Genomic DNA, 23,290 nt, shown 5'->3' on the forward strand with positions numbered 1-23,290 from the left:
GTTATAAGTTGTGGGTTCGTTTTCGTTTTGTTCAAAATATTTTAAAATTTCTCTTGAGATTTCTTCTTTGACCTATGTGTTATTTAGGAGTGCACTGTTTAATCTGCATGTTATTTTGGGGCTGTTACTGGTTCTAGTCTAATTCTGTTGTGGCCTAAGAGCAGACATTATATGGTTTCTGTTCTTATAAATTTGTGAAAGTGTGTTTTATGGCTCAGAATATGGTTTATCTTGGTTAGTATACCATGCAAGCTAGAGAAGAATGTGTATTCTGCTCTACCTGTGTTATTTTTATGTTAGTCATTTGTAACCCAAAATGTGTAAGAATTGAAGAAGGATTTATTTACCTTAAAAATCATGTGTTAAATTTAATCAGGCATATTCTTGTTTCATAAGTAAAATAATTAAAAAGTAAATATATAATAAATCAAAATAAAACAAATAAAAACAAAAAACCTTTTTTATTCTTTTCAATTTCTGCTTTTGTTAGTATTACCTAAATCTAGGAAGTAAAATTTTTTTTTTTTGCGGTACGCGGGCCTCTTACTGTTGTGGCCTCTCCCATTGCGGAGCACAGGCTCCGGATGCGCAGGCTCAGTGGCCATGGCTCACGGGCCTAGCTGCTCCGTGGCATGTGGGATCTTCCCGGACTGGGGCATGAGCCCGTGTCCCCTGCATCGACAGACGGACTCTCAACCACTGCGCCACCAGGGAAGCCCTAAAATTTATATTCTTTATTTTCAATCTTAATTTACTTATGATAAAGGAAGCTTTCCTAGATTATTTTTTTAATAAAAAAAGATACATCTTTTCTGAATGTGACAGTAATACTAAACCAAATGATGATGATGGAAGTAATTTCAAAGAGGTACAGACCAAAAGAGTTTGTACTAGTTCTGTTGGGAAGTATCCTCCCTCCTATATTGAGTTCAATTTTTAGCCATTATTGATGGGAAGTGCTAAAACCACAGTGGGTTATTTGCAGTGATGTACTGGCTGCTAAAACAATAAAACCATCAAAATTTAAGTGGCATTTACATGCATGACGTAATTATATTCACAACCACAAATGCCTTATTTGAAAGAAGAACTATTACAGTTAAGCTGACAGAAGAGATCTTCAGGATTTCATATATATTCAGGATTTCATTAGTATTTTGTGAGTTTCTTTTACAGTCTGACTTCAGGTTGCTAACATTAAAAAACTACACACAAATGACAAGACAAAGATGTTCGCTGGAAGGTGTTGGATGAATCTGTAGCAAAGAAGGTAGTTCATGTAATATTTCCCAGCAACACCCATAGCTTGGTATATTTAGGGACAGTTTTAGTCATACAGAAGACCAACTCTTAGACAAATCAGGATAGCAAAGGAATTTTTCTTACAATATGATCAGCACATTGATTTTGCTCACATGACAGTAATGTGAAGGAAGAATTTATTTTTCAGCTTCCTTGCTGACAAACACAGCTTGTCTGAGATATATAAAACTTTGAAGAGTTACCAAGTCAACAAATGTGGTTTGGTGTTTTGCTTTGCTTTGCAGGAGTATGTTCTGATTATTATATAGACAGTGACAGGGAAAAAATGTTGAAACTTGTGCCAGAATGTAAATCAACTTCCTGCTTGTTTCATTGAGAAAGTCTTGTTATGTCGGCTGAACTAAGTAGTGTACTTGGTATATCAACTAAATTAACAGTTCGCTAAAAGTGTGAATTACTTAAACACTAATACATTAAATTTGAGGTTTTAAAACAACTAAATGATAGTTTGGAAGCTGAGCCAATCAGCTGTTACGATATGCTGAGGTATACAATAATTTTTAAAGGGAAATTTTCAGGCAAAGTATTTGACCTTTGGCATGAACACTTCATGTTTTTACAAGATAAAAAATCAGGTTTTGTAAATCAACTATACTTCATTTTTTTTTAAAAAGAAACTAGTTTAGTCCTCAGCTTTTAAAATATGTGAATTAAGGTTATTTGTCTGATAGCATCATTGTTTTTTAAAAAATGATCTTAATTAGCCTTTCATGCAAGAAAGAAATATCAAATGTTTTCAGTGTTACATAAGGTCAAAGGACAAAAATGAAAGTTAGAAATTTTGGGGAAAAGATTCTTCAAATTGTTATGATGGGTTCCACAATTTATCAGTAAGTAGGTGATGATTTTAATATTGCACTGTTGCAAAATGTTATAAGCATATACCTTACAAATTTGATAAGACTTTGAATTTTATTTTCCATCAAAAGAAAACCCATGCATAGGAAATTAATAGATCAAGAATCTATTATTTTTCATCAAAAGTTATTATAGATTTAACTATACTTTTGATGGATAAATTTTTGGAACTGGCTACCAATAAAGAATTGAGGACAAATTTTGAAAAATGTCATTTTCTGCATATTGGGTAAAAGTTAAAACTGAATATCCTGAGCTTGCTAAAATTGCTTCAAAGTCTCTTCCCCTGTTTTGGTCAATATACATCTGTGAAACTAATTTCTCTGTTGTGAGTGCTACTAAAACAAATCATAGAGGTAGTTTAGATATACCTTACCCCTTGTGATCAGCATTGTCATCAGTCCAAGCTAGATTCGGTAGATTAGCAAGAATGATGCCAGCCTCCAAAAGAGCCCCCAGGAAGCTCTACCTCCTGGTATTTTCACCTTGTGTAATCCCCTTCCACATTCAACATGGGGTTGATGTGATAGTATGTCACTTCTGAGTTTAGGTCATAACAGAGACTGCAGTGTCTGTCTTGGTTGTTGTGTCGCTTTCTCTCTGGAAGCCAGCTGCCTTGTCGTGCACAGCCCAGTAGAGAGGCCCTCATACTGAGGAATTGAGGCTTTTGGCCAACAACCAGTGAGAAACTGATGAGGCCTTTTACCATCAGCTCAGTGAGGCAAACTCTCCAGTCCAGACAAGGCTTCAGATGACTGTAGCCCTGACCAACATCTTGACTAAAACCTCATAAGAGACCCTGAATCATGAACACCCAGCTAATCTGCTTCCAGATTCCTGACCAACAGAAATTGTCAGATAATAACTGTGTTATTTTAAGCCACTAAGTTTTGGCATATTTTTTTATGCAGTAATAGATAACTAATGCAAAAGCAAGAAGCAAGCTTATTTGTTATATTAAAAACTTTAAATATTGACATATGCTATTAGTTCAGAATGTGTGAATTGGTGTTTAATATGAAGAATGGCTATTTCAGTGATAACTTTTGGTTAAATAAGAATTATGAAATGACAAAAGTTGCTAGTGCGATAACTCTTTTCTATAATTGCCTATATGCATACTTCCAATGAAAATTCTGCAGTTTTATGTAATTCTTTTCTTTTTTGTTTATCCTGTTTTTGAAATATAATTTTATGGGTCTGAATCTAATAAAACATTTAGGCTTGTATTTTGTATGGCCTTTTTTACTTTTATTTTTCCAGTTCATTTTTGTTTGATCTTACAAAAGTATTGGTCCATGGGGACTTCCCTGGTGGTACAGTGGTTAAGAATCCGCCTGCTAATGCAGGGGACACGGGTTTGAGCCCTGGTCTGGGAAGATCCCACATGCCGCGGAACAACTGCTGTGTGCCACAACTACTGAGCCTGTGCTCTAGAGCCCACAAGCCACAACTACTGAGCTCGTGTGCTGCAGTTACTGAAGCCTGTGTGCCTAGAGCCTGTGCTCCGCCACAAGAGAAGCCACTTCAATGAGAAGCCCGTGCACCACAATGAAGAGTAGCCCCTGCTTGATGCAACTAGAGAAAGCCTGTGTGCAGCAGTGAAGACCCAGCACAGCCAAAAAAAAAAAAAGTGTTTGTCCATGATGTAATGGAATTTAAAAATAAAAGGAGAAAGAAAGTGGTTCTTCACTACAGATAGGCTACATTAGGTCCACTGTCATAGTTCTCAGAGTACCTTACACTTACCTTATTGTGATAGTTGTCTTGCTTTATTGTCGTTGGTTATATTCCTATTACACTGAAAGCTCTATGAAAGTCAGTCCATGTTTGCACATCTGTGTTTCCTGTTCCATCTTCAGTACTCATAACAGTGTCTGGTACTTAGCAGCTACTCAGTAGATACTGGTCAAAAGAATTAATTTAAAAAAAATTTTTTTATCGTGTTGGAATAATGATTAACTTCCATAATTATAAATAAGTTGGCTATTATAACCATGTGTCCTCAGGGGAATGATAATTGTTTAGGGTGAACAGAAAATACTCTTGGCACTCTTCTTGCTGAATATTAGGTATCTTTAAAAATTTGGGGGGCTTCCCTGGTGGCACAGTGGTTGAGAATCTGCCTACTAATGCAGGGGACACGGGTTGGAGCCCTGGTCTGGGAGGATCCCACATGCCCCGGAGCAACTAGGCCCGTGAGCCACAACTACTGAGCCTGTGCATCTGGAGCCTGTGCTCCGCAACAAGAGAGGCCACAATAGTGAAAGGCCCGCGCATCACGATGAAGAGTGGCCCCTGCTTGCCACAACTAGAGAAAGCCCTCGCACAGAAACGAAGACCCAACACAGCAAAAATAAATTAATTAATTAATAAATTCCTACCCCCAACATCTAAAAAAAAAAAAAATTTTTGTATCTTTTTTATTTCCATAGCACAACCACTGCCTCTGAAGAAGATGTCTCAAGTAGATTTTCCCGAACAGATAGAAGTGGGTTCAGCAGGTATAACAGGGATGCAAATGCTTCAGGTAATTTGGTCTCAAGTAGCACATTGGAAAAGAAAATTGAAGATCTTGAAAAGGTATGAATTACAAATTATTTAAGATTTATGAAATTAATATACCATTGGGATCCCTTTTTCACTTTCATAGCAGCACAGAGAAAAATTGAAATGTGTAAGGAAGAGACAGTGACAAAAAAGGGAAAAGAATGAGGGGCACTAATGGAAGATAACCAGTAGTGTTAATCGGTACTTCCATGTGTAGTCAAATAAAAGCTTTGAATCACTCTTAATTATATATTTTCTAGATGCATAATGGCTAAGCATTTTCTGATTTCCTTAATACTTTTCTGTCCAGTTCTGTTGATGTTAAAACTTTTAGAAATGGAGCCAGCTCTTGAATTGGTTAATATTTAATGGATACTCTCATTTTGCCAAGTGTTATCTTTAATATATTGAAAACAATCTTTGCCTTTGAAATGGTTAGAAGTCTCTGCTAGCAGTATGTACTACTGTGTGTTTATTATATTATCTGTACAGATTGTAGACTTTCTTCTGGGTTGTGAGGTAGAGCCTAGAGCCACTGTGGTGTTTGAAACAATTTTAAGGATAAACCTGTTTAGGAGTATCTTTGAGAACATCTCAAATGAATATTGGCATTAATTTATTAACCATGGAGTCTCAACTTTGTTCTGTAAACATTAAATCCCTAAAATTGATAATGGTGCTGAATTACTTTCTGATTGTTGAAAATGTGTTTTATTTTGCTGAACTGAAACTATTCCTTGTGATATAAAAATTGTTTTAAGTAGAGATTGAATTTTAAAAATTGTTTCTTTTTATAATATTATGATTATTGTTAGTTCACATTCGAACTTTAACCCTAGTTTCTGTGAGTTTAAATTAAAAACTTTAAGGAATACATAGTATAATAGTTTTCAAGGGGGTTCTTCAGAAGGGCTTTTAAAAGTTCCACAAGAGTTTGGATTGAGTTCCTAGCAGTTGGCAGCAGCTGATTAATGAGGCCGGCTGGCTGCTTTCCTCTGAGGGTGAGTAAGAAAGAAGCCAAATTCTATGTGAGACCTTTCAGTTCTGCTTCACTTTTGCCCCCAAGGTGGCTGACCCAGCGTAAAGTCCAGGCTTCTGATAAGATTTCTTTGGAAAAGGTGTTGCATTGTTTAAAGAAAAAAAAAGTTTAAAAACCAGTAATCATTTTCAGTTCCTTCATTTTATCCATTGTCAGTTAACTGGCAGAGCCAGAAGTAAAATGGAGGATCATTATTTTTCTGTTTAGAGTTTTCCATAGAGCCATCTCCTTTTCTTGAACTTTGTATTTTTTATTAAAATTTTGAATTTTCTTCAACAGGGTATTGGTCATTAAATGTTAAGATATTTTATTACTAATGGTGGTGATCAACTAAAGAGCTAAAGTCATTGAGTATTGGTATTTGTTAAAAACTTGGGTAAACATAGATTTAATCAGAAGTATATTTTACAACTCCTGTATTCCTCTCATTCTCTGGTTCTTTTCTGGGATGGGGTCCTCCTTTCCTTACCAAGTGACTTAAGAAATTCATTGGAAATCTTCATGTATCTAAGGTACTTCACCAGACTTAGCAGATGTATGCTATTTAAGATTATAAACAACTTGTTACTTCCCAATTAATACTTTGTAATTATATCTACCAGGAAGTGGTAAGAGAAAGACAAGAAAACTTAAGACTTGTGAGACTAATGCAAGATAAAGAGGAAATGATTGGAAAACTCAAAGAAGAAATTGATTTGTTAAATCGAGTGAGTATTCACATATTTCAGTTTAATGGTTTCCTTTTTTTCTGTCAACTGGATGAAAATACATAAATATGAAGAAATTATTTAATTTTATTAAATAATAATATGAACTAAATAGTTCATTCTTTTGTTAATGCAATAGTAATTTGTGGTAGCCAGAACCGTCATTTCATTCCATAAACTGATTTCCTCTGGCCAGTTACCAGTCAGTTGTATTTACTTAATATTGTTCTTTTGGGGATGGACCAGTGAATGGATTTGTTCTGTGTTTTGTTAGAGTCTGGAGGTAAGAGGCAGCTTGGTCAGCACCACACATAAAATGGTACTGGTACAGAGTTGCCCCAGTGAAGAACTAAAATTGCTACTGTCTTGCCATAAGAAACTCCATATGTCCTTGTCTTTGTGGTATTTTCACCACTTTTTTTTCTTCAGTTATACATATGCATCCCCAGCTTTAGGTTTAGCCTAAACCTAAGGTCTCTCTTTTTTTTTTTCTCTTTCAGCCCTAGAATTTACTCCCTGCTTAAGAAGCAGGTATTAATGCTAGGCCATACTTAGGTAATGGTAATGAGGAGAGATTTCATAGTTTCCCTTTTTCGAAGGCTTTACATAAGATGGAGGAAAGAAATAAATTTGCTTCAGGGAAAAACGGAACAAATTCCTAATCCAATCTTAACTCTAATTCTAAAAGAAGGGAAAATAGAAAGCTTCATTATGTGCAGACTTATTCTAATACAGCTCTCCAGCATTAACTGCAGGGTGTGGATGAGGACACTGAAACTCAGAGTTTAACTTGCTCAAGGTCATATGTAGTAATCACATAGTTATCTGCTGAGCCAGTATTTGACCCTCAGGTATTCAATAGTTTTAATTCTAAGTAAGCTCTTCCATTCTTATAGACTGCCTTTCATCTTGGTTTGGAACACGGGCATTCCTCTTTTGGTTGTAGAATATGATTCAATAAAATCTGTAAATATTTTTATGTCTATGATGTATTCGCATTGTCTTAGTCAGTGTGTTCATTAAAAAGAATAAAAAAAACACCTGCCCTTACAGAGTTTGTAATCTAGTAAATGATATGTGAATGTATTTTATTATTTAATTCTAAATCTTAGGTAGGTCTCAGTTGTAGTGATTTTAGGAATCCCGTATCTTTATTATTGTTAGTTTCAACAAATTAGTTTCCTAATATCATTAATTTAGTTTGTGAGTAAATACAAATTCTGTGTTTGAACATTTAAAACTCATTTACCTAATTGTTCAAAGACAGTATACTAAATGTTTCAGAATTTTGCTATCCAGTAGTACACTTAGAATTCAAATTGATTTCTCCAAGTTTAGTATTTTGAATTGCAAGGATAAATCTATAAATGTTTTCTTTTCCAACCATCAGTAAATAGTCTACCTTGAAATAGTCTTTCTTCAAACTAAAACTTATAGTGGATTGCCTTTGTATTTACCAACTGGTGTTTATATGGTACTAAGATTAATATAAGGAACATAGAGCTAGAATCAGATAACTTTAAAGCACCTAGTTTAGTGGCTTTCGCATTTTTTTAAGCTCTAAACCTTTCCCTTAAACAAAATATCATGGAGAAGCCTAACATAAATTGAACCAGATCAACTCTGTAAGCCCCAGACCTCCTTTTCTGTATACCTCAGTTCTATCACCTCCCCAAATTCTCCCCCTGCAACATGCATACTTTGTCAAAGATCACCAAGGTGGTAGGGGTACATCTAGAACTTGTACCTGGATCTTTTTGATGCCTAATTTGACACAGGGTTGCAATCCAAGGCCCCAAACCTCACATTGACTGCATATGTATTTAGCTCTTAGTTTGGGGAAGGAGGGATTTGTTTTTAACTAAAAACTTAAATTATTTATAGTGATTAAAAATTGGAAGATTCACAATAAAGAATTCTGATTTCTGGCTTCTCTTTAAAAACTGAAAGATCTGGCAGGAGCTGGCCTGCATTATCATGATACCAGTGAGGAGTCTAAGTAGTGGATGCTGCCTTTAGGTGGGGCATATTCCTTCCAAAGTTGTTTTCAGAACTAGCCCTCGTTTGCAGACTAATTGCTTGTATGAATTATCTTTGAATGTATATTTTTGAAATTTTTTTATCACCTTCAGAATACTTTTAAGTGTTTTAAAAACTTACGTATTATTTTCCTTTTTGTTTCCTTAAGGACCTAGATGACATAGAAGATGAAAATGAACAACTAAAGCAGGAGAATAAAACTCTTTTGAAAGTTGTTGGGCAGCTAACAAGGTAGAAGATTCAAGGCTCAGTGTGGAAAAATATTTTAAAACTACTGATTGAATGTTTTGGGCGCTAGGACAGTATTCCTATGCTGTAATACATTAAACTAACTAAGTATGTATATTTATTTCTAGAAAACAGTGGATGTTTATTTTCAAAATATTTCTTTTTCATTATCAGTTTCAAAAAGTATCAACCTTTTAGTTCACAAATAAGTAACATCTTTTAGTTATTAAACTGGTAGGTTATGCCTCTTTCGGTTTTGTGTGGTATTCAAATAACATATGGTTTAAAGTCACAACCATCTGAATATATTTCATCTATGGTAGTGCATTTTCTCCCTAAAAGAATATACATAGTCTTTGTTTACATGAATTCAAATACTTTTTAGGGAGTTACCTGCAAATGCCTTATTACTGATGTGTGCAACCTTTTATATGTTGATGATTTACTCCTAAAGGTCTTTATCTACTGTCATTTGTTCTCTCAACTTATTCTAAGCAATTTAGAGGAACATAGAGTCACACTCTTTTGTATAACAGTCATCTTTAAAAAAGGAAAGCTATTATAAAAGGTCAGTTAATATCATATACTAGTTGGCTAAATATAAAATTTAAGAGAATACTTGAATTATGCTATAGTAAATTAAAATGTACTATTTTGTATTCAAATATTGAAATAAATTTAAAATCACTTTGACTTCAGAAAAACATACAATTGTAATTTTAATGTAAAATTTCTTATGTAGGTACTACTTTTTTTTTTATTATTATTCCAAGGTTTATAAGTGAACATGGGGTATTTTAAAAGTTGTTTATTCATCAAGCCTAGAGAGTGTATACAATTTCAGTGTAGAAGGAAAAAAAATCCATATTTTTAATTATCATATGCATTAAAATCAAAACCAAAATATTTATCCACATTTAAAACATTTGTACTTACTGTAACAAAACAGTATGTAAACAGAAATAATACTGAAATACTTTGCTTAATTTCTAACTTGGAGGATAACACTGTGACACAGTTGTTCCCATATGAGAGAATTATTCCCCTACCTCAAATTTAAGGGATTTTCTTCCTAACATTGGATTTATAAAAACAATTATTTTGAAGAATTATACAAATTTTCTCTTTTATTAAGTAACAATAATGTTTAGAATTATTTTATATTATTACATTCTCATGTTGAGTAAGGAAACCTTCTCCTTTAAAATACATTAAGAAATATCTGTCTGAAGTTGAATCTCAAACAGTCTACTGGTACCCTTTTATCCAATTAATGTATGTAAATGGCTTGAACATAGTAAAAACCCATTTTGGGTACCCTACTGACTCTTTTCCTTTTACGTGCTAAGCCACTTCATTATTCACTGTTAGAAAAATAGGGAAGGTGAGACAGTTGGGAAAAAATGCAGAGTAAATGATAAATATCAATGTTGAATACTAAAACTCTGCAATAATCTAGATCGTGCCCTCTCCCCTCCCCCATGCCCCCAATGCAGAAGTTTCAACCTTGACTAATCATCAGAATCATTTGGGTTGCTTAAAAAGAATTCTTGGGTTATAGCTTCTAGATAGGTTTAGGTTGAGACCCTGGATAGAATTTTTAAAGCTCAACATCTAATGATTCTGTTCATAACTTAGATTTGGAAACAGCTACCCTTGCCTCTTTCCTCCTATATCTTCCATTGAAAACCCTGAAATTAACATAATTTTAGCTATTAGCATTTTTTCACCATTTAGTTTATTGAATAATTAACTTGGTCACTGGAGAACTTCACATATGTCCATATATATATTTAGCCAAAAGTTCAATGTTAGATTACCAAACTTGATAAAGTTGTAGAATTACTGCATAAGGGCATCCTTTTTGGAGAATAGTCCCAGCATGGGAACAGTGATCTGCTGCCCACATGTCAAAGTGGTATGCCAGGCTCAGTCACCATCTTTGGGGGTGAAGTCCTCATCTCCCTTTGTTTACCCTTAGGCGTATGGCAGAAATATCGGTGTTGCCTAGTTTCCCATCCATACTTTGGATGTTGTGAAAATGGTGTTAGTATCCAGCCTTAAAATGTATTTGTGTACTCGTTTTTCAATAAGAGAAGTATTTTGACTTTTCTGTTTAATCCATTTGGAAGTAAAGGAATATTTCATTTCCCCCTTTAAAATTATGCCAGGTATTAATGCTTTTAAAGACCAAGCTGTTTTAAAGTTTTTCCTTTATTTCAGTTTATCAGGAGCATTTCCAACAATGATCTTTTACATAACGGTACCTATGCAGGAGCCTGGCAACTTAGGCAAAGCAGTTCATTTGCAGTCCTCCCTCCTGTCCTTAAAATGTATATTTATATCACATATAGATTTTTACACTGAATATTGAAAAATAAAGTAGGATCTGCTACAGTTTCCCTTTAAATTTTATAAAAAGCACGAGATTTTAAAAAGGTTACTTAAATACATGTGCATGACCTTAAAAAACTTGGCTATTGTCAATAAAGTGCTAGTATTTGTGAAATTATTAGTCCCGTTCAGAAATAATATTTCTTATATCTCTTGGGAATTTGTGGCATAATAAAGCATATCCAAAGTTCTAATGTGTTTATGATATTATTTTCAAAACAGTAAGTTTATCATCTTTAAAATGAATGTGACTCTCCTCCTTGATTTCTGACATGCATAAACTTGGGAATTACTGTAGTAATATCTGTTTCATCTTTCTAGAATTGTTACTAATTTTATTGCACTATAGTTACCTTTAGAGAGGAAGAGGAAGGCTTTAGGGTGTGTATTTCTAAGGGAATTTATTAAGTATAGTAGATTAACATTGTAATACTTGCTCAAGTAGTTTATAACAGAAGGTTAAGTATCAGGAGCAGATATCTGAAACAATGTGTTTTTAAAAATAACTTTCTAGTTGCAGTAGAAAGCAATGTATTCTTAAGGTAAAAAACCTACCTCAGTTACATGTGGTTTCTGTTTTCTGGATTACTCTGGATTTTTATAATTAGAAATTAAAATGCAAGTTTTTGAGTCCACTAATACTTTGTGGAAAATAATGCAAGTCAATGTAGTAGCACGTCCGTATGTTCAACACCAAAAGACAAAATAGGAAGGACCTTGGGTTTGATGATTAATCTGATGTCCTACACAGTATTCATATGTATAGTGATAGTTATCTTTCATCTTTTTTGTAGTTCTTTGATCTTGACTCAGTACCTAGTAAGTTCATGCAATGTTGGCACTTATTTAATAACTATTCATAATGTTGTTAATAACCTGTTATAAGATTCAGGCATATATTTTCATCTTATAATACGAAAAACCGAACACCAGCTTATCACTGGGGAGAATATATTAAGTGAGAAGGAACTAACATTCAGGAATCAGAACTTTAAAATAACATGTTAAAGTCAGTGGTAGATGTTCTCTTATTATATCTAAACCATTCCTAATATGTAACAGTAAACTTGACTTCTTTTGCATTGGAACTATGCTCTCATAAATAAAGGACGTCCCATTGATTAGGATTGTAACTTGTACGACTTATCTGAGAACTAGTGACACTTTTGTTGTTTCAATAAACTGAAAACATAGTACTAATAAGACAAACATTTTGCTCATCAGGTCCATCAACAAAGGTACTTCCCCCCATCCTGTTATGTTTTCTCATTGATGTATAGAAGTTGGTCGTTTCATTCTCAGTGTAGACTTGAATCATAGTCCAAGAAAACCTGAGCCCACGTTGTTTTTTTAGTTTACTTAGCTAGAATCTCACAGCATATTAAAGTCATATCCCCATCCTACCCCCCCAAAATAATTATATGTGAGAAAAATATGGTTGAGGGGGTTATGTTAAATTTTCATACTTATTCTTTCAGCAAGTATTTATTAGTCAACTGGGTATACAATTCTAGATATTACAGAAGTTTCCAAAAAATGGACATGGACCAGCCCTTCTATCTAGCATTGTACAATCTGTATAGTGTGTGTCAGTGCTATCTTAAGAGTGCTATATCTTAAGTAGCATTAGCCAATCTAATCTGAATAGTTCATTCAAAAGTATTCTTTTTGTATTTATTATCCAGCCATTGTATTTTAGGTCTGGTTAATAGGTACTGTTTAATTTGCTGCAGCATTTACTGAGTGGTGGATGAAAGACCTGATGCATTTTGGGAAGTATCTTACCATGTTTCTTTAAGATAATTATGTATTATGAAAAGAACATTTTAAAGGCATTTGTAGCAGTGGTGAAGTAAAAAGAATTCAGTTTATGTCAGATACACCAAACTGTTAATGGTATTCAAATGTAATTTTAAGTTAGTTTTTCTGTATACATTATTGATTACTGGTTTGTTTTAGGTATTTAAGTCTAATAAACAGTTCACATATTGGCAGTCACTTTGGTAATAATAGAATGTTAGTGATGATCACTTGATGGACATTTATTACATGCCTGTTTTGTTTTGTTTTGTTTCCCCCTCTGGATACCTAATAGATGTATATTACCTTTTTTTGGTGAACTTGTTTCTTGAAAGTTTTGACTGTGCTATTCAGGGTTTTTATTATTATGCTTTTCTGCTAAATTTAAGTATCAGATGTCTGCTGTTACCAGTAAAGACCATATGAAAGCTAAAATTACTGTTTTGTTGAAAAATCAGCTAATTCAGGTAATGCAAATTTGTAGAGAAACATGTGGATCATTTATTGATCACATTAGTATTGTGTAGACAGCTTTCATAATTCCCATTGCGTAGGTTTTCACTGGGGTAGTCAACGTGATATAGATTCACTTTTAATATGCTTTGCATGTAAAGTAATAAATACTCAATAAAAAGTAAATTTTTGTTTAATTTTTAACACTGGTTAATTATTTTTTTCCTTCCTGTACTATCGGTGAAACCCTGACCATGAGTTTTATTTTCGAAGTTAAAGGACAATGTTAATATTCTCATTATGTGCCTCTTACTGAAACAGTATGCAGTACTTTAAAATCTTTATTAGTATATTATTGTAGAAGGAATTGTATTTTACAAAACAAAAATATGGTATTGATAAGATCTGAATACATTCGTGGTGGGGCTTTTTGAATGAGGAAGTGTACATGTTCAACCTGACTAAAAATTTTAATTGTTTTTGTGTTTTGAAACTGCACAAATAATTTCTTAATCCAAAATTTGCTCTGTCATCCACTAAATCTTATGGTGGTCAAAGAATTTCAGGTCCCTCATACTTAGAAAAGATAGGTAGAGGTCTGGGAATGTAAAAATCCAGTCTGTGTTTTTTTAGTAAATGGTTTACATAACCTCTTGCCTAATGTGTCATTCTTCATACACCTGCACAGGCTAATCAGTCTTCTTTACTTCTAGAACTCTAAATCTTCTCAGTAATGTCATACATGTCTAACAAGTGAACAAGCATCTTTCAGTCAGACTGTTTAGATAAAGTCTCAAGTCATTATGTAAGAATGTACTCCATTTGCAAGTTTATTGAAAAAATTTGCAAGGTCTCCTAGTCTCAACTGGAACTGGATCTCTTTATCTTAGACTTCATCAAATCCCTATTTTTTGTTTTTCCTTCTAGATTCACTCTGTGCGTGCACACAATTCTATGAGTAGCTATAAACTACCCATATGATTTTTTAATCTCATGCCTCTAGTTTTCTCTTTTCACCTCTACAAGAGGTTGGTTACATTTTACTCTCGGTCAGCTTCTTGGAAAGAATTATGTAATATTAGACCTTCATGTTAAAGAGGTAGGGCTGGTTATAATACCCTTTACAAACCTTTTTTTTTTTTTTTTTTTAATGTCTAACCATGTAAGGTTAAAAAGAAAGTAAAACACTTCTCTCTTAATTCTGGACCAAATGCACAATTCAATTCTCACTTTAAAAAAACTGCTCTGACTGAATAAAGATGCTTTTAATAAAGGAGAATGCTACTTGGTGTCAGATAGTTGAGCAGTATGAAAAAAAATTAATATGAGCTAGTTAGGAAAGGTAGATTGGACTTTGACTTTATACATGTGAAAGAAAAACGAAATAAGGGTTTTGACTGCTAGGTATGTTTTTTCATGTTGAAGTATGAAAAATTATTCAGGATAAATTATTGTCTTAGTCCATATATGATCAGCAGCTATACCTGCTTAGATATACTACGGGACATGAAATTTACAGTCTATATTACATTACAGGCTTTTATCCAGGGAAATGTTTGCATTCCTTTGAAATGTAAACTATTTACTGTGGTTAAACAAAGGTGGATGATGTCATCAGTGGACATTTTAGCTTTATGGAAGCAAAGTTTTAGGAAAAATAATAGAAAGGTATCTGACTCCTTTTATTATTTTTGTAGTGCAAAAGTATAAACAAAGCTATCAGTCAAAGGCATAGGAAATTCCATTTGAAGAACCTGCAAATCAGTTTTGGTAAGAATGCATTCATTTGATACAGTGTTAAGAAAAGTAGGAAAATTATTAGCCTTCTGTAGCCGATTGAAAGTTTCATGAATGGATAATTCAGGATAGTAAACAACATCACTAATCTAAAGTAAAGTTATGCCAGTAATTTTCATATTAACTGTATTCTTTATTATTTAAAGTAAATCAGTTAATCAGTGAACATTGTAATTGGATGAATAAATGTACACTTCAGAATGGTAATTAATGATCATAAGAAGACTAAAAGTACCTCGTTTCTTGTAACTCTTTTGAGATCAGTATATCTTAAGTTCAGTTAAGCATAGTGACTCAGTTAACAGTATGAACATAACTTTAACCTTAATTTCGTATAGCATAAAAACATTCAATAATTAATAATTCAGTAACCACATATGCCAGGTATTGTGTTAAGTGCTTTAAATATTGTTTTTATTTGATTCCTTAAAACCTATGCAAGGTACAGATTGGGAGGTTAATTTGCCCAAGGTCACAAAGCAATACTTTGTGCCTTTTGCTATGACATACTCACTTTCATGCCATAATTATTGTCCTATTAAATATTTTCCCAGTGGTTCTCAAAGTGTGGTCCCCGCACTAGTATCATTGGCTTCACTTAGAAACCTGTTAGAAATACAAATTCGTGGGCCCCACCCAACAACAGAATGAGGCGAGGCCCAACAATCTGTGTTTTAACAAGCCCTTCAAATGATTCTGATGCAGGTCAAAGCTTGCAAATTTGCATTATGCACTTCTATTTTTAAGCAAAGATCTTGGTCCTCCTTTTGTCTTTGGACATTATATAAGTAATATAACATGAACTTGTAAAAAAAATGATATTTTCATTGTTGCTTACATTGCAAAAGATTGTATCAGGAAAAGCCTCAGCATGGATACTGGCAGCTTGACATGACCCCATTAGTTTAGTATTATCTCTGGAACTCAAATGAATTCTTAAGTCCAAGAGTCTGTGGAATGAAATCTTTGTTCTTCTGTGTTAAGGTCGATCTCTGTTATTGCCTGAAGGTTTTTGGTAACAGAAATGCATTTTTGTCAAATTTTAAACCTTGATGGGAACAAATAAATGTATGTTTCATCAGAGTTATAGTTTTGTTTTCATTTTTTTGTATGTATAGACACTGTGGGGTGGTCCATGGGGAGACTGAATTTTCAGTTTACTCTCTGTGCACTCAGAAATTCAATAGCATTTTCTAGCTAATTGACTGGTGAGGATAAAGCCACAAAATTGCATCCCAGTGAGTAAAGAAAAACATTAAAGTCTAATTTGGGATCATTATTTTCTTACATGATGAGATAGTTAAATAATCTACTGTTCGTTTTTTTTTTACTTTTTAAAAACTTTGGAGCAAGTTTCTATTACAGAATTATTATGAAGATGGTACAGAGAGTACTCGAATACCCCACACCCAGTTTCCCCTGTTATTAATGTCTTACGTTAATGTGGTGCATTTGTGATAATTAGTGGATCAATATTGGTACATTATTATTTACTGAAGTTCATACTTGGTTCATGTAGCCTCACTTTTTCCCAAATGTCCTTTCTCTGTTCCAGGATCCACTCTACGATACCGCATGATGCTTAGTTGTCGTATCTCTTTACACCCTTCTTAGCTGTGAGTTTCTTAGACTTCCCTTGTTTTTGATGACCTCGACAGTTTTGAGGATTATTGGTCAGGTATTTCTCACATCTTACTATGGATGTTTTCAGATATACACAAAAGAAGATAAATTACCCATATTTTTCCAATCTTAATTTGTCCCCCATTTTCTCATTTTTTGCTGAGGTATTTTTACAGTTAAATTTCAGTCATCCTATCGTTTTACCTGTAAATACCTGAGTATGTGTCTCTAATAGATAAGGCTCAAAAAATAATCACAATATTAGCATCCCCAACTCATTTAATGCTAATTTCTTGATATCATCTGTTTAGTTGGGGTTCTGGCAGGCCTGCAAGAGATCTGCTGGGGGAAAGCACATGTGAGGAAAAATGGGGCAGGAGCTAGGGCAGGTTGGGAAACCTCAGCATAGACCTGACTGCTGTGAAGAAGAGAGGGAAGGAGGATGGTTGAGCAGGAAGTCTTAATCCACAGTGCAGTTTGAAGAAAGTTTTAGCAAGTCTGTAAAAGTCCTCATGCCAAAGATGCCCATTCATCAGAGTAGTCCCACATCTTGCAGGAATGGGCTTGCCTTTGTATTCCTGCTATGCTCCTTTGTTGGCAGGGAGTAGCCAGTAGGAAGCAGGGCCTTAGCTGCACACCATGGCAGATTCAAATCACAGCAGCTGTCAGTTAATTACCCAGCCCACAGTAGGAGCATGGAGAAGCCCATTTTCATGGCTGCCGCATCCTGTAATACTTCGTGTTCAAATTTCCCGACACCTCAAAAAATGTCCTTTTACTGTTTATTCAAATAAAGATCCAAATGAGAGTCATTCATTGCATTTGGTTACTATGTCTCTTAAGCCTTTTTTTAACCTATAAATTACACACACCTCCAATTTTTATGCCTTTTTTCAAATTGAAGAAATCAGATCATTTGTGCTGTAGAATTTCCCACATTCTGGATTTGGCTGATTCTATCTTTAAGATGCTGTTTAACTTGTCCCTCTATCCCCCCTATTTTCTATAAATCGTTAATTAGATGAAGAGACTTTACTAGATTCAATATATGTATACCTTTTGGGCAGTAATTTATAAGTGTTGTGTATTTCTGTTGAATCACATCAGAAGGTGCATAATGTCTGGTTGTCTCACTTTTAATGATGTTAAGATAGGTCAGTAAATTCAGATGTTATTAGTTTGATTGCTCTATTTAAAAATTTGACATCAACCTTTTATGTAATGGTTTTAGCAAATATTGATAATTATTGCCCAGATCTATTATATCATTAGGTATTGCAGTGATAATTTTCAAGTTCTATCATTCTGTTTACATTAGTAGTTCGAATTCTTTAAAGAGAAGCTCTTCATCAATTACTTGGTTTCTCTAAAATATAAGGAAGATAAGATCACATTCTTTTCTTTTATTTACCAGTTTTACAGTAATGGGCCAGAGCCCAGGCTGCCTCCAAAGGTAAGTCATATGTTTGTTTTATATGGTTAAAGTGTTTTAATCCATTGCAGTCATTATTTTTTTATGTCCAGATTATCTCATATGTGGCCAGTGGGTGCCCCTTCCAAGTTAGCTCCTGTGTCCTTTTGGTCATGGATAGCCTCCTTGTTTTCTGGCATTAGGTGTTCCAGTCTCATCTTGTACATTGCCTTTTCAAGACCTGGAATTAAGAGCTACCTTTCTTTGTAAAAAATTAAATCCTTGATAACCATCTAGATTATCAGATGAAATAAAAACCAGAGAGCACTTACAGAGTTCTTCTTAACTGTAAAAGCTGTAAGGACCTTGAAACATTTTCCAACTCGTACTTTTACTAGAAAATTTTAGAAAGATGACAGAAAGCTGCTTGTTGCTTTGTGATTTCTCATTCTCTCACTCATTTTCTGTGCAAATAAATGGTAAGCAGATCTTACATATCTTGATTTGAAAAAAATTTAAATCTATTCATGCCTGTTGAGAACCTCAGGAGATTGACTATAAAAGTCAAGATTTTTTCTTTTTTTTTTTAGTAGTTAAATCACAGTAAAGTGGTGTTCAAATTAGAATGCAGCACAGAACTAACGTCAGCATGTATAGGTAGATGTTCATTGAGTTGGATGTGAAAAGACATCAGAGAGCTTATATAATTTAATTAAGCTAATAAAATCATAATTAAAAAGTGGTGCACAAATTCTCATTCCTCACCCCATTAAAATTTGGCGCAAACTCGGAGTAGGGGTTTTAATAGATGCTAGACACTTCCGTCTCTAGTCACATATGAATGAGGGTCTATGTAGAGGTGCCAGCCAAGCAAGTTTTCACAGCTGGTTGTGAGGCAGTCCTGGTGAGTAGGAGGTGGAGTGTTGGATGACGGCTAGAGGCAGGTTGTGAAGTCGCCCTGTGACTGAGCCACCACGAGTTCTTGCGGTGCTTAGAATAAAGCCTGGTTGCTGGCAGCCATCGACTAGGGGACCACCTGATAATTAACATTGACAAAACCTTTCTTCTCTTCCTGCCAGTTATCTCCATCCAGAAAGAAGGATCCCCTCTTTTCTTCCAGAACATGGAAACCAGCTGTAGCCTAGAATTCTTGTATTTTGCATCTTGCATTAGTTCACAAATACTCCTTGTATACTACTTTGTGCTAGGCTCTGGTTCTAGGTACTTGGTATATCACAGTGAACGAAAAGACAAATCCTAGCCAACACCATTTTATTCTCTGTTGCCCTAAAAAGAGTGTTGGCACAGGGTGGTTGCTTCTCAGAATGTCCTTTGGAACTTCCCAGAAGATGAGAATTGAAATTCACTTCTCTTTTGACAGAGAGAGTAGCCTCAATACGTGTCATGGGCTATAGTTTGTGTCATAAACATGCTGATAGGTCTAATGTTTGGAAAAGGCAGATTTATTCCCCTAATCATGAGAAATTGGGCATTTAGAGCATAAATTTGTATTTCCATTCATTTAATTTGTTACATGGATTTTATTTTTGCCCCCAAATCATGTCCTTAATGGCCAAGGCTAGTAAGTTCTTAGTGGAGGTCAGGATTCCACATTTTCTAGTACATTCTGATCATCTGAAAGATCTGTAATTATTTACCATTTCTATGCTTAATTTTATAATGGATTCCCAAATATGGATCTATGTTCCTATAGCTCATAAAGTTCCCAAAGTCACCCATGGTTAAATAAAACTTATTTCTCTGTGTGTTTTTCTTTCCTTCTGAGCTCTGCAATTGAGGTGGAACTAAGTACAGTGTCCTTTACAAGCTTTTGGTGTCTAGTTACTTGAGAAACACTCCCCCTACGGTGAAATCATCATCCATTTACTTTTTTTTTTTGTAATTGAGCGGTCAGGACACTTTATCCTTTTCCTGTGAGTTACCTAAAGATTTATTTCTTTGGGGAAGAACATATGTGGGGGAATTAGAACCAGTTTTGAGGATTTACCCCTGATTCACTTATGAACTTAGGATAGCCCTTTCCCTTTTATACCTAGATTATTTTAAACTCTTAAAAGTAACTTAAATTGGTAAGAATTATTTCCCCTCCCCAGGGTACTTGAGAAGTTTCTCTTATTTGGTCTCAAATAGGCTTATAACATCTTCATAACTTTAAAAAGCTGAATATCTCTGCGTTGATGGGGAAATAAGACCGAGAGGAGTGTTTTATTTACCCTGAGGTCATGTAGTGATGTAAACAGAATCAGATATCTTACTAGTACCTGAAAATGGAGGTGTCTGACCACTAATAAGATTAGTCTGCAACACTGACCTGTTTAGAGAAAGGTCAGAGATTAAACAATACTATAAAACCATAAGATATAGGAAATCATAAAAATTATTTGAGTGGAGGGAGAGTGGAAATTAACTTTTATTTTGTTCGTGTCTCTTTAGAACATGATTTCAATCCAAAGTCACAAACAGTTGGAGGCAGTGTTTCTTTAAGTGTGGTAGTCCCTCTACCCCTGCCTCAGAATCACCTGGAGGCCATAGGGACACCCAAATGAATCAGACTGTCTGTTCGTTCTCAAAATGCATATACATGGTTAAGGATTAGACAGGATGTGCACAAAAAAGAGGAGGGGGAGATTAATTCCTTAAAGGACTGAGGAGACACCTTTAGGACCTAGAATTTGAGGCAAGTTTGAAGGAACTGGGGAGGGAGGGCTGGTGTCAGTCATAGTCAGGAATATTTAGGAAAATAATACTCAACGTCTGATGAGCCGTGGTATTGCACCCGAGAGTTGCAGCTAAGCTTCTTCATACACACACCACCTTATGAAGTGCTGGCTTCCAAGTTAGACCTACTCAAATTCAGAGCCTGGCTGTACCACTACTAGCTGAGTGACCTTGGACAAGTTGCTTTATAATTTCATCTGCACCCAGGACAAAATAGTGCCTAACTTGGTTGGCTCATTGTGAAGGATAAATGAAAATGTGACGCCATGCCTGTTCATAGCTATGATGGGAGAAGAATTTAAATGAAGTACCTTTCCTCGTGTGAGTTTTACCAGTGAAGAAGTTGAGAAGATAATGATTGTCCTCCCTGAAATTAAACAAAAAGTAATCAGGAAGCTCTGAGTGAGTAATAAAACTGCCCTCTGGTCTTAAATATCTGCTTTGCTAGGGAGACTGTCCTCAGAAGTCCAATTGAAGCAAGTCTGAGCTCTGTCCTGAAAGAGGATGTGCTATGTGTTGATGTTAATGTAACATAATCTCTATAGCCCCTGGAAAATTGTGGCTACCCAAGAAACACTGAACAAAATCTTGGTTGAAGGCAAGCATATTTTAGAAAGAAAGAGCTTCTTGATTTAGTTTACTTGAGAAGCTCAGAGTATTTCTCAGTTAGCTTTCTCTTCCTTTCAAATCCCCAGGCTCAACCTGGGCCTGTTTTCCTACTAAGAAATGTCTCTGCCCGGACTCCTGAACAAATATATTCCAGAGGAGTATCATTAACCGAGCTGATACGGGAACTAAACAAACAGGGTGAATCAGCTTGAATTCATGAAGGTTGGCAACGAGTCAGTTTCTTTCTCTACTTCTCCACTTGTTTTTTCAGTGTACCTGATTACTAGAGACTGGTATGTCCTGATAGCAGAAAACAGGAAGCATATCAAAGCAAGAGGTTGTTTGTCTCCTGACCTGCTCCTGTACAACAAGAAGCAGTTTCTGTTGCCCTGGATACACGTGCTATATTAGGCGGCAAAGCAGAGGATGGCAGTTACAGGTGTCAGTACTAGGGATGATTTTTTTTTTTTTTTAATCACTGAGGCAGGGTACCCCAGTAGCAATTGAAAGGGCTAGGACATTTTTTTTTCCCTCCTGAATTGTACAAGTTTAAAAGTAATGTTTGTCTTCTGACCTAGAAAAAGAATCTTAACTGGAATGTGGACATTTTATTTGTCCAGTTATATGTATTAATTTGAAATTGTACACACAGTGTATCTCCTTTTGTTGTATTTTCTCCTGAGATATCTTAGATCTTACACTTGTCCATTCTTAGACCTTACACATGCATATCGCTCTAGTAGGAAAATACTCTGCTCAGCTTAAACATGTGTATTTTACTTGTTATATGAAATTTGTGGAGTATAAGAAAGTTTAATCTCTGTTTTAATTAAGTTCAGAAATAGGAATGTTTTTTCCCATGAGTGAGATTGATGAGAAAAATTAAAGCAAGCGATAGACTCTTTTTCAACCAAAAATATTTGGAACTTCAGTTTAAATTGGTGGAGGTTATGAAAGGTAGTATGGATTTAAAGAGAGATGGATTTTCTTAACATTTAAAAGATAGCTGACTAAGCTGCTAAACAGAAAAAAATGTGAAAAAGGCATCTTTAAAAAATATAATTCCCAATGAAAAAAATTAATGTACAAAGAAAAAGCCTATTCCTAAAATCGTGCAGTGCTTCTATCTCCTAGAAATAAAACTAGGACATCCCTTCTCTCTTCTTTCTTGCACCCTTTCTGACGGCTACTCCAGGACTACGCTGGTGGGGATAACGTTTTCCAGGACTGTCAGCTAACAGTACGGAAATGATTGGCACTTGGTGTCTGTGTACATTTTCCTTTCAAAGGCCCACCCGTAGGAGGTTTTCAATTACCAGTTAAATAAGTGAATACAAGAATGAATGAATGAGTAAATGGGAGACCTTGGTTGCTACTTTAGCCTAAGCCTGACCCTTATTTATTATGTTTTGTGACCTTTAGCAGGTTACTTTACTCATGGCTCTGTATCTGTAAAGTCGAGTGAATGACACCTACCATGTAAGTACTTCATAAATGTTTATTGAATATTTGAATTAATCACTAGATTCAATTCAGATATACTAGATCCAATTTTCTGGAGTCTGGCGTCTGGGGATTTGCCCCTTTAACAAAATCTGGTGGTGATACTTTATGCACCCAAAGTTTGAAAACCACTCTTTTAAACTCTACTGTTTACTGGGCAGGGCACTGTGGTATATGCTGAAGGCAGTAGTAAAATAAATCAGACTGTCTCTGTCT

The 23,290-nt window shown here is 34.8% G+C and overlaps 1 protein-coding gene across 4 annotated transcripts in view; it reads left to right on the forward strand.

The window, feature by feature from the left end:
• Positions 1–17,961, forward strand: part of PAWR (pro-apoptotic WT1 regulator) — a 109,533-nt gene extending 91,572 nt beyond the window's left edge. For 2 of the 4 annotated variants that reach the window (XR_013830587.1, XR_013830588.1), the window contains exons 5-9: positions 4,617–4,764; positions 6,373–6,477; positions 8,666–8,748; positions 15,090–15,162; positions 16,745–17,960. Coding sequence is in view for 2 of the 4 variants with exons in the window: in XM_079937827.1 (XP_079793953.1) it covers positions 4,617–4,764; positions 6,373–6,477; positions 8,666–8,748; positions 15,090–15,102 (349 nt within the window). In the remaining 2 variants the exon portion in view is untranslated. The other 2 variants (XM_079937827.1, XM_079937828.1) reach the window with 2 other exon arrangements.
• Positions 17,962–23,290: the final 5,329 nt, after the last annotated feature.

Source organism: Stenella coeruleoalba (genome assembly GCF_951394435.1).
Source record: "Stenella coeruleoalba genome assembly, chromosome: 11".
Taxonomy (NCBI): Eukaryota; Metazoa; Chordata; class Mammalia; order Artiodactyla; family Delphinidae; genus Stenella; species Stenella coeruleoalba.